Source organism: Arvicola amphibius, chromosome 18 (assembly GCF_903992535.2).
Source record: "Arvicola amphibius chromosome 18, mArvAmp1.2, whole genome shotgun sequence".
NCBI lineage: Eukaryota > Metazoa > Chordata > Mammalia > Rodentia > Cricetidae > Arvicola > Arvicola amphibius.
This window is the reverse complement of record NC_052064.1, coordinates 13,352,518-13,365,259: the sequence shown is the minus strand read 5'-3', so window position 1 is coordinate 13,365,259 and position 12,742 is coordinate 13,352,518. Positions and strand designations below refer to the sequence as shown.

General features: G+C 40.1%; 1 protein-coding gene across 1 annotated transcript in view; it reads right to left on the bottom strand.

The window, feature by feature from the left end:
• Window positions 1-12,742, bottom strand: part of Elapor2 (endosome-lysosome associated apoptosis and autophagy regulator family member 2) — a 165,659-nt gene that overhangs the window by 53,417 nt on the left and 99,500 nt on the right. The window contains exons 3-4 of the mRNA XM_038315483.1: window positions 8,094-8,289; window positions 3,510-3,657 (exon numbers count right to left, since the gene is read on the bottom strand). Of these exons, the coding sequence (XP_038171411.1) occupies window positions 3,510-3,657; window positions 8,094-8,289 (344 nt within the window). The remainder of the gene's footprint in view (window positions 1-3,509; window positions 3,658-8,093; window positions 8,290-12,742) is intronic.

The following is a 12,742-nucleotide window of genomic DNA, read 5'->3' as shown; positions in this document are numbered from 1 at the left end:
TAGGGGTGGAGGCTTGTGGACTTGCCCCTTCCGCACAGGCATGCTGACTGGTGTGGCCACTATCAGGTCTCATTTAGGTGACCATGCTGCTCAGATTTTTTTGGTGCAGCTTCTATCATGTCTAGATGCCATTATCTTGTAGTAGGTGTCCTGAAATTTGGGCTCTTAAAACTCTTTCTGTCCCCTCTTCTGCCATGTTCCCTGAGCCTTAGGAGTGAGGGGTTGCATTGTAGATGTAGCAGCTGGAAATGGGCACACCACAGTCGTCTACCTCTTCATTTCCACCAGTGTGGACCTCTGTTATGACCTCCATCTGATGCCAAAAGAAAGGAAGAGCTACATTTATCTGAATATTTCATTGACAGCAGTAAAAATTTAAATCAGCAAATAGTGTGTCTTGGCTGTCAATTTCCCAGGGCATAATCTAAATATGTCGCTACATGGTTATGGATAAAATCTATTTCCTAACCCTTGTAGTGGAGTAAATATTAATCATTTATCATGTCAATTAAGATGACTAGAGGTAATATTTTTTACATTAAACATCTTGAACTCTCTGGGTAATCCATGAAAAGTGTTTAGAGGTTAGGACACTACTTTTTCAGGTCTACAAAAAGTACAGAGACACCTAAAAGCCAGGCCATCATTCTAGTACAGCAATAATGTCAGCAGCAGGATGGAGGCGAATCTCATCACATGCTCATCCCCCGTCTTTAAAGAAACTATCTTTCTCTTCTTTAAATCACTCTTGCTGCCTGACTTCTTTTCCTATCTGTCACAAAGCTTACAGTGTTCTCACAAAGAGAACTGTCTAAAGACTTAAGTAGAAAATAGTTCCATTTGTGATCCCAGTATCAAGAGAATATCCAGTTGATATTCCCTTTAGTTGAACTTGTGTCCTATTCTCCCTCTGACCACCATGTGACACCAATGTTAAGTCATTACATAGGTGCTACAGGCTCTGAATATACCTTCAATGAACAACGACTAGGTACGCTAAAGGCCTTTCACACGTAAAAGCAGATATCACGTGAAGAAGTAAATCCCATTGCTCATTTTGAAACTAGCTAAGGTGCAATCGTGGACCAATAACCTCTCTAGGTTTTCAGCTTCATCATTTTTAAAAAGCATGGTAGTGCTGAACGAAAGGCTCACTCGGTGCTCAAATTCAGTGCATCAATACTTCAAATTAAACACTGTTTATATGCATTTTTCTTCACATCCGCCTACATCTTTCCTATCTGCAAACACTTCCTTGTCATCACTGACGGATCATAACTGAGAAATATTGACCTGAGTCAATAAATCATGATCTGTAAGTGTAAAACACCAATACAGAGATCAGCATGAGCTTGCCACCCCTTTCAGACTCTAAACCAGATGAACACAGGCATCTCTGTTGAGAAGGAATGAAATGTTACACCTTAAAAACACCTTTATTGACTACTCTCAAGGGTCTTGTTGAGCAATACAAAGAAACTGCCTATTCACAACAATTAGACCCTTGTCTGGCTTCCTAATTTTATTTCCTGCAATATTGCTAAAATGTCTCAAGAAATATTCACCAATTCTCACAAGACTTTTTTGCAAATAAGATATACTTTAAAAAGTATATCTGTCTAAATGTTGCTTAACATCCTAAAACATCAAGGTATACCCATATTAAAGATGCTCAAAATGCCTCATCAAACAACCCACTTCACAGAAGGGAACAGTGATGACCAGAAGGTCAGACTAACTGCCCAAGAACCACAGCTTATAATTACAGAGTTAAGACCAGAGCCAGAACCTCTTCACTTCAAAGGCATGGGAAATAGTTCTTGCCTTCAAACTTTTGATATAGAAACTACAATTACTGATTTAGAAACACTCATCACCAAGATCAATATAAATTTGTTTTAGAATTGTTAGCATAGTCTTTTCTTAAAATCTGGATCCCAGGAGCACTTTCCCCATTGTTTGCAAAAACAAACACTGCTTTGTGTAAAACCATCTGAAAACATTTTCTCAAGAATTCAGGTCACTGTCATAATAAATGTTACTAGATCAGACACAGCTTACATTCGTTAAACAGCCTCAGTAGTTATTCTGAGCATGAATAATAATAATAATTAAAAACCTGGGACAGATATTGGGGTTCAAGCTGAAGATCAGAAAAGCAAAGCAGCCAGCCACTAGAGATATCTTACCTCTATCAAGGCCCAGAAAAACAAAGGGGAGATCCTGCAATGTTCTCCACCAACCTCAGACTCCACACTCAACTGAGTTCCTGTCTCTTCCTCTTTATATTCCTCTCTCTACCCAGTCATACAACGCCTGTTCTCACCTCCCTAGTACTAGGATTAAAGGCATGAGATCCCAAGTTCTGGGATCATCTTTGTGTGAGCTCTTTCTCTCTTAGACAGATTCAATCTTGTGTAGGCCAGGGTGGCTTTGAACTCAAAGAGATCCATCTGCCTGTCTCCTGAGTCCCAGAATTAAAGGTGTGTGGCACCACTCCCTGGCCTGTATGGCTGATAAGTAAGACTACTTTGCCCTCTGATCTTCAGGCAAGCTTTATTTATTAAAACACAAATAGTATACCACTATATTATTCTGTTATTATATAATAATATCTCAGGTTCTGTCTTCCTACTTAAGCTCATGACAGACACATCAACTATTTCATTCAGGAAGTCCTTTCAACAGTTCAACATTCACAGAAACAGAGCATACAGACATTTTTTTACTTTTGAAATAATTGTGAATGAACAAATAATTTAGTCAGTTAGAAAATATTTACTGACTTGTAAGAAAATATTTTAAGTTCAAAGCCAAAAATTAATATAATTTTAACATAATAGAAACTCTTATGAGGACTTGGTACTTGGTACATAACCAGGAGGAGGATCTCCGCTCAGATGCCCAGCACGTATAAAAGATGGCTATGGTGATACATCTCTAACCCCAGCACTGGCAGAGCAGAGGAAGGTCGATCCCCAGAGCTGGCTGGCCAGCCAACGTGGCTGAGTCTGTGAGCTCAGGTTCACTGAGCTACTCGGCTTCAAAAAAACTAAAGTGGAGAGTGAGAGAGGAAAACATAACATCTGCCTGTCCTCCACACATGCACACACATGTTCCTTCACATGCACACACATTATAAACATGTAAACATTGATACTCTGCTACACCCACAATGCATAGGAACGTATAGCTTTGTAGCTAAAAAATAATAATGAATCTTGGAAAAATTATTTGTGACGTACAGTCTAAGCCAAATAGCCACCTGATGAACATAACCAGAGGTGAAACAAGCCAACGTTATTCCACAAGAAAGATCTGAAAAGTAAAGAGACAATGTTAATTTGAACACAAAGTACATAGGGGGAAAAACTTTGTTTTAACATTGAAAGATCCAGTTAACACCTTCCAGAAAATTAGGAGACATAAAGTGGAATTGAATAGTAGTTTTACAGACCGTCATACGAATGTTTCTTAAAAATCAAATTCTAGAATATGAAAAGCCTTACAAAGAACTCAAAGAAGATGTTGTTGTCCACATACTGGTACTCAAAGAAGACATAGCCTGACTTCTTCAGGTGCACGGCGTAGATCAGAGACACGGTGCAGTCATCCCGGTTAGACTCTATATAGTTCCCACGAGGAAGCCAAGAAGAGCTGGGAAAACAGAACCGGAAGTTTTATGTAAGAGCTCGGAAACCTCTTCTAGACACAATCCTTTGAGAGTAGCAGAAGTAGATTCCATGGGCAAACCAGCTTTTCTGAATCTCAAAGGTTAACTACACCGTTGAGAAGTTTATTTTTTATTTAATTTTACTTAAAATATAATTACATCATTTTGACCCCTTCCTTTCCTCCCCCCGACCTTTCCTATGTCCTCCCATTCCAGACCCTCCCACGAGCACTTCCGTAGTCTTTCTCAAATTGTCCTCAGAATAACAAAACCAACAGACATGGAAGGTGTTCGTTACAAAAACTACAGTCGACTAACTACTGCCAAGAGAGGGAGAGCTGGTCTTCCCCAGGGGTGAATCCCAAAATTGGTTATTCAAAACAGAGTAGTCATCCTTGAGATCAGACACACACAACCGACAGGAAATGGATTCGACAGGTTGTGTTTATATAGTTATGTGTGTGTATGTATTTTTATACACAGTACTAACAATAGCCATAGAAAAGCATTTACTGTTATAGCACATAACATCTTAAATCTTTGTAAGACTATATGATCAATTTACTATACAATGCTTCTTGTTTACTAAAAACAAAAAAATCACAAATATTAATATTTACAACCTCAGGTAGAATTACTCTTTCAAATAGCATCTGAGTTTGACTTATAGACACACACATCTACACACAGGGAGAGAGAGAGAGAGAGAGAGAGAGAGAGAGAGAGAGAGAGAGAGAGAGAGAGAGAGAGAGCAGGTCTATGGAAATAGTACTACCAAATGCTAAATATTTAAATTAATATATAAAGTTGTAGTACGTTTGACCTCTTAATTGTTGAAGAAGTCATGAGTTAGAAACCACAACCTTCTCCACCACAGAGTTAACGCTAGATCCTCTACAGCACCTAAGAATGTGCTGTAAGCAATGGATCTTTCAAAGAGAACACTGGTATGTGTCAGGGTTTACAGCATGCTTCACAATATCTGACAGAGGCACCAATAAAATGATGTAATGTGCATTATTGTTCTAAATGTAACAATCTAAAAGATGAAACCCTGACTACACTACAATCAGAACCGACACTATAATCTGCAGTCTTCAAAACTTAGGGTTAGCCAAGAGACCCTAACACAAAAATCACCAAACCGAGCAAGGAAAAAATAAAACATGATGAAGACTCTCCTTCACATTTTAAATCTCGAGTTATCCACCATCAAGACAATATAAAGTCGAAAGCCACAGACCTGAAAGAAATATCACAAACACATGCATATATGTGTATAACATACCGCAAGTATTTCACAGCTACATACACATATGTCTCATATCCATAATGTGTGAAGGACTTCGTGGGCTCAATAATTAAATAGTCAATATGAGCCAACTTATTAAAAAGAAACAAACAGGATGTAATGCCAGATGACAGGGAGAAGAGGAAAACAATAGCCAACCGAAATTTATGTTGAGAAGTTATTAGATTAAAGAAACCATATTGAAAAAAAAGTCTACTTATCATGGATTTTTCTTGATGACTAGGATGTCAATATTCAAGTTCACCAGAACAAAGACCTGGTGTCCTATCACAAGCTGCTCCTGTCCCACTCTAAGGCACTTTTATGTGTGCATGGTGCTGTGCTTGGCCAAAGCCACACTGAAATGACTTGCCAGTTTAAGAGGAGTGAACATTGGTGGTGGTTCTGTAATAATCTTGGTTGTCAACTTGGTTAGATTGAGAAAAGTCTAAATCACCCCGTTGGCTCTGTCACGCAAGCTTTACCAGAGATAATTCAACCATGAGACTTTGACCTAATGAATCCACGGATGGATTCAAATTCTGAATAGAGCCTTGAGCAGTGACAGAGGTAGGGAGGGTAGCGCATGCTTGGAAGGCAGACCGTGGTGGTGCATGGTCACTTCGGGCATGTTCTTGGGGGCTGTATCTTGTCTTGTCTCCTATTTGTTACTGACCTGTCTTGCTCTGCTTGCTGTTTGTTGTGAGTTGAACAGCTAGGCTCTCCCACCCCAACCCCAAGTTGGACTAAAACCATGAGAAAAATACACCTCTCTCCCTTTGGTTGTTTCTAAGGATCTTTTTGAGAAAGTAATTAATGCGGTCTTGGAGCTGCAGAACTAAATTAAATAAATGTCATTAAAAAATTCCTCAATATCAGGGGCTCTAAAAATAGAAATGCATAGACTAATACAGACAGACACGAGAGAGAGAGAGAGAGAGAGAGAGAGAGAGAGAGAGAGAGAGAGAGAGAGAGAGAGAGAGAGAGAGAGAGAGAGAGATGGCTGGAACAATTTCATTCTCCAAAGAGGAAAATAAACCATTGCCACTGAGCTGAGAAAGAACAGAAGACTGTAGGGGAAAAAGTGAAGGAAGACGGAGGGGATAAGCCAAGAAATGCATCTCTTAGCTGAGCTAATTCTTCAGCCTCTTTCAACCATGGTGAAGACGCCAGGTTCCTGATGAAGCATTCTTGTCAGAGGCTTCCTGTTTTACTACCTCTACTTTAAGTTCCTAAACATGGCCACATGGCAGGAAGTGTTGCAGAGTCAATGGAGAGAATGGAAGGAAGGGCCTTTCAAGGGAAAAACACTTTTCTTTTTTCTCCAAGACCGGTTAGCATTTCTCCAGCGCTGTCATATGCAAAGCTAGTGATCAACTAGCAATTAAGCAAAAGACCTTTCAACATTAGATCCTTAACCCACACTCCTAGAAAATAATCAATGTCTTAATGAAGGTCAAAGACGCAAAGAAAAGGGGCAAAAACATTAGATTTCTCTTTAAAAATTAGAGAAAGGTTAGTAGAAATACCACAGCCCAAAGTTTGATTATAAATATAAAATAATGAACTCATTTTTCTAACAGCTCTTTTGCATTCTGCATACAGTATCTATTATATTGCGAAGCCAATTATTTTCTCATTAAAAATTTAGCTACATTCCTTGTAATGGCAGTCCAAAAAAGTACCCTCTTCTCAGCTCTTCTCTGAGCCTTAGGTACAGGCTTTGTGTTAGAGTTGTATCAATGGATGTTGGGCATCCCACAACCAGTTGTTCTCTGCATTTTAGCAAGTTGTATATTTCTGTAATGGTCTCACAAATGATCCAAAAGAGAAGCTTCTGGGATGAGGGATAAGAGCTAAACTTATCTGTAGGTATAAGCTTAACTATTTAGAATACCATTGGAAATTGTTCTGGCTTAGGAAAGGGACAGTAATAGGCTCTCCTCTAGGGACCATGACCTCATTAGACATGACTAGTTGGCTGTCTGCACTATGAAGCATGAGTTCTATTCTACTGATCAGGGCTTGAGTCCATTTACAAAGTTGGCGGTGGTAAGATAGAGGTGCTGCTACCGGACTCTTGAACTATCTTGCCATGCTAGTCATTGTTGTAGTTAATAGGTTTTACACTTGGGGAAGACTATTGATTGCCTTCCTCTATTGGCAGCTTGCATAGCAACTTCAAATCCTATGAAAGCTTGTCCTTGGGGAGGAAGTCTCCAGGTCAGCTCCAGCTCAATTCCTCTAGGTCTGAAGTGTGTAGTGTCTCCAGCAATAGGGTCTTACATTCAAGTTCTTGAGGCAACCAAGTAATAGCCTATATTGGACAGGAACGGGGGTCTCTTAGACTCCCCTGACAAAAACCCAAAGGGCAGTTTCCCACGCCTGGGTTTTTGTTAGTCTAATACTATTAGAGGGAGGGAACATGATCATCCAAGTGATGTAACCTCATTTAATGTGTGTGTGTGTGTGTGTGTGTGTGTGTGTGTGTGTGTGTGTGTAAGTAAACATTCATTGCTGAAAAGGAAGTGGAAAGACTGTAAGAATCGGAGGATCAGGATCTATACATACCTGTGAATCTCAATGATATGCTCACCTAAACAAGATCTGCACCATGACACCACCAGCTGACATGACAGTTTGGATGAGAGAAATCTCACAAGGCCCCATCATAGATGAAGAACTATAGGCAATTAATGGTTGCTTCAAGAGGGAAAATCAGTCATCCTCAAGGATGAGCCCCCGTTAGATTATCCAATCCCAAATGGTCAGTCATAAACACACATTTGAACAACACTAAATGGACTCAGCATCGAGTATTTATATACACGTATATGCATGCTCACACATATATACATATATATTAATGGATATATATGTCTGTAATAATAGAAGTCATGAATTTGGGAGAGGTTGGGGTGACACAGGAGAAATTAGAGGGAGAAGAGGGCGGGGATTATGTAAATAAAGCACTCATTTGTTAACTCATTCAAAAATACAACTCTTTGCCCTGATCTAATCTACAATCCCCTTCCGTACTAAAACCGTCCTCCCCTTTTCCTAGAAAAGAATGACTACACCTTTGCCAAGTCCTCAAAGTGCAAAGCTGTGGTCGCTTGGGGGTCTTACTTGTTACAGCCACCTGGCCTGCTGTCAGAAGGGCCCACCACAGTGTCCATGAATGTGGCAACGTTGGAAAATCCCGCCGGTAGCTCATCCCATTCATCAAATTTGATGCCACTGCCCAAGGAGTAGGTGCCTTCGACACACTTACTGCATACCTGGTTCTTCATTTCTAGATACTCTCCAGAGGCACAGGAGAAAGCTGGAAGGCAGAAGAAGGTACAGCCCATTAGTCATTGGCCTCTTCCGGTAACGGGCTCTCCTTTGTATTGTCAGCAGTTAGGTTTTTATAAAACCCTGAGGAAAGCCTTCCAATGTCTTCCTAGTTGCTGTTGGTGCTCCACAATCTCCCTCAACCTATCTTACTCTCCTCACCTTTTCCTCCACCGTCTTTTGATCAAAACAAAATGCATATTAATCCTCTCCTCTGCTACTGTGACTTTTCTTCCCAGATGCTGCTCCTTCTCTATCTGGATAACTCTAGTTCCTATGTAAAATGACCATCTTCAAGCCAAATTACCCCTGGCCCTCATCCCACGCTGTCATCTGTGCCCGCCTCCATGCCTAGCAGTCCATTTTGCACAGCTCCTCCCCTAAGGTACATAGAAATTACTGATGAAGGGAAGTACTACTTTTTCTCCATAGAAAAAGAGGTCATTATTTTGGGGTCCTAGTTGTACCTAGCATATGCTAAGTTCAAACAAAATGTTGGTCCAATGAAGAACTAAATAGAAAGGGGATACAGCAGCTAAGCAAGTTATCCCCACTCTGAAGCCTTTTCAACATCTTCCACCTTTGCAGTATTTACCATGGCAACCTGGCCACTTACACCACCCTCATCCATGTCTAAAGCCAAGGTCTCTGACTATTTAAGAGCTAGACTAAGCCAGGAGTTTTGCTGCGAAGTTATTACTCATTCAATATATGCAAATCAATGCCTCCAAAGCACATGGCCCTGTGTGGGGTGGAATTAGAGCTCAAGCCTGGAGAGAGGCTATCTAATCCCCTTAATCAGGACATTAAAGGAATAAGAACAAAATAAAATGTCCAAATTAACTGATAAAAAGAAATCTCCCAGCTCAGTAAGGCAGCAGAGCCTCACAGGCGGGCACACGCCTCTTAATACAGTGGAGGACTTAAACAGAAATAAAAACAAGCTGTCTTTTAAAAAAAAAACCTAATTAAAGAATTAGAGCTCAGACCCACACTCATCCACCTACTCACCCACTAAACTAATAGAATGATTCTCTTTAGAAAAGCTTAATACTGCTCTTCAGTGAACTGGAACATTCAAATCAATATTCTGAGATCAGTAAAACAACAGAATATCAACGAAGGACAGGCAGAGAATACTGCACAAGATCAAAGTTATCCCAGATCCAGGAAAGGAAGGTCATCTTGGAACAAGGTTGTTAAACCTCTTCTTAATTCTGTGACATTGAATCCACTAATTGTCTCTTTGGGCTTTTGTTCCCGAGGTAACTACCATGGTAGCTGCCTCACAGGGCTATGTTAAAAGAAATGTAATAGGGGCACAGCGGTTGGGGTGACTTCCCTGTCATACTGCACACGCTCACCATGGCGGCTAGTAGCAGTATGAGAACACCGGCAAAGAAATAGTTAAGGGAACCATTTCTTTTCGTTTCAGTGAGTTAAAGGTCTTGTAGTAAACTCAGAATCTAACAACAGTCCCCTAACATAACTAATGTGATTATCAACAGCAAAGCAACATCCTAAACTATCTCTGAAGACAGTTTAGTCTGAAATCAAATACTGATGTTTTAAATTGATTAGCAATTAATATGTCCCATTTCACCTTACAGCTTATTATCCACCATGAAGGGAAATTTAGGAAGGAACCCAAGGCAGGAAGATGGAGGAAAGAATTAAAGCAGAGGCCATGGAGGAGTGCTGTTTACTGGCTTGCTCTCCATGCTTTGCTCAGCCTGCTTCCTTGCAGAAGCCATGACCACCAGCCCAGGGATGGCACCACCCATAGCAGACTGAGTTTTTACACATTAGTCAGTAACTAAGAAAATGCCCCCAGAAGCATGCCTAAAGTCCAGTCTGAGAGAAGCAATTCCCCATGTGAGGTTTCTTCTTCCTAAATGACCCCAGCTTGTTCCAAGTCGACAAAACAAAAAACCCTAGTCCATCATGTTTGTAAATAATTGTGAATGCACTAAGTATATGGATTTGAGGGCGATGAATAAATTATGCAAATATAGAACCCATAAATCATGAGTATTGACTGTATTTATAATAGACTCATGAAGGAAAAAGGTATTATATGCATATGCCAGGTAAGAAAACTGAGCCACGGTATATTTTATATTTAAATAACCTGGTTACCCAGTACCTGATCAACAAACAGCACAGAAAATAGAGTCTAGCTTTCTTGGTTCTAAAAGCACTACCCTACCTTAAAGAAAATGCAAGAGAACTAGTAACCAGTGTCCAAAGGAGAAACAATTCTAACTAATTCAATACCACCTGCCACATCACCTTTCATTCCCTGCCAGCTGAGAAACGATATTCCTATGCAACGTAAGACAATATTTAATTCCCACTCTCATATTAGTTGTAAGTTTCTCATACGTTAAACCGAAACCGTGCATTTGGGAACTCTTTTAGCAAGCTCCTAACTTCTATAAGTCTCATAACTTTGTTTATGAATGGAAGTAACATCCATCTCAAAAAAACTAAGGGAATAGGTGACTGGGCTCTGTTCAATACACCTGGCATACATCACAAATAATTGTATTGGACACTACTCATATCAGGAACATGTACGTAATAACTAGGGTGATGCTAACTTGTGTCTGCAGAACAGTTATGTTGTCCAAATTCAATGGATAAGGGCCTTTAACAACGCAGGAAATCTAAGAAGTCCTAAAGTATTTCATCTTTTAATCCTTTTTAATCCTTTGCTTCTATTCTGTCTTCCTTTCATCCCAATAGGCACATATCAAAGGAAGAACTACACACTCTGGTTGAAATTTAATTGATATCACAAGATTATACCGATTTAGCGTAATTGATTTAAATTTAATTGATTTCACAAGGTTGTAGCAATGTCTACCTTTGCTAGCACTCCCAAGCATCTCCTTACTTGATACTTTCTCTCCAACTGTCATTAACTTTCTCTCGTGATACTGATCTTGGCAGTCAGGCTTTCGTATGGTCTACAGTTTCAGTAACTTCATTCTTTGTTTTGCTATTGTTTGTTCGTCTGTTAGTATTAGCATAGGATACTTTAATTAGACAGGGTCCTGCACAGTTTTTTTTTTAAGGTATTAGCTGTTGTATGGATTGGCTATATTTCATTTTAATTAATTGGTCATTTCTAAAGTAAAGTTAAAAAAACTAGCTTCTTCCCAACAACCTTGAAATCCTGTAATAACTGAATGAAACTGACAATTAGCCAACCCTGGAGCTTTTGTAGAAGGACTATGTTAGTTTTTCAAAGCTTGGACAAAATACCTTAAGCAAAACAAATTATTAAAGAAGCATGGTTTCATTTTGGCTCACATCCATCATGGTAGGAGGAGCATGGTGGAACAGATTTTGTCATATCATGGTGGCCAATAACCAAGGGGTAATGCTGATATTCCCTGACTGCCACCTTTCTTGCTTATTACTTCATCTGGGTCCCGGCCTGCTCCCCACTGCTGCCTACAGAGCGGTGCTATCCACATTAGAATTCTCTTCTCTTATTCTCTCTGGAAAGACCTCACAATTACACCCAGAATTGCTCTTGGCTAAGCTGCTAGGACTGTCTCAATACAATCACATTGAGAAAAATAGAAAGCAGACAGACAGACAGAAACAGAAAAGGAGGGAGATGGAGAGAGATACAGACACAGAGAGACAGAGACAGATGAAGACAGAGACAGAGAGACAGATAGAAAGAGAGACAGAGACCTTCTTGTCTAAGGTTGCCACTGTTTAGCAGTGGTCTCAGTCTGGGCTTTCTTAGTACTTTACCACAGCAGCATTTGGAAGAGAGATATTTAAAACTCCACCCCCAAAGTCCAGGCTGAACCGGGAGGTCATGCACTCACTCTCTACTGACTCTGTTTTCCTGACATGTTTCTACAGCTATGACCCTGAAAGGGCTCAAATACACAGGAGCAAAGAAGCAGATATGGAAAACACTGTACTAGCGCATCACCAAACAACAAAGCCACAGGCAGCTTTCGGGGCCCTCAGAGGTTCTGTTCTCACATTCCACTGGGAACTTCCCACCCTCTTCCTCTTCATAGGTCTGCTTACAGGACCCAGTAAGAGACCATGAAAGGGAGAGTCTCTGTGGGAAAAAAGAGTGTGATAGAAAAAGATAATTAGAGTGAATGCAAGCAAAATGTGCCAAGAAAGAGTTAATAAATCAAATTGCTTATATGCTAACTATTCTCTCTGATTTATGTCTATCAGTAAAAAGTCTATTTTTAATCTGTTTATCACGGAGACTCTTGGTTTTAGCTCTCCATCTAGAGACCTCATGTTTTAAAAGACTACAGCTATAAATGACACATATTCTTTTAAACTTTTTATTCATTTTACATATGAACCACAGTTCCCACTCCCTCCCCTTCTCCTGTTTCCCACCCACCTACCCTCAACCCACCCTCCCCAGCCACTGCTCAGAGAGTGTG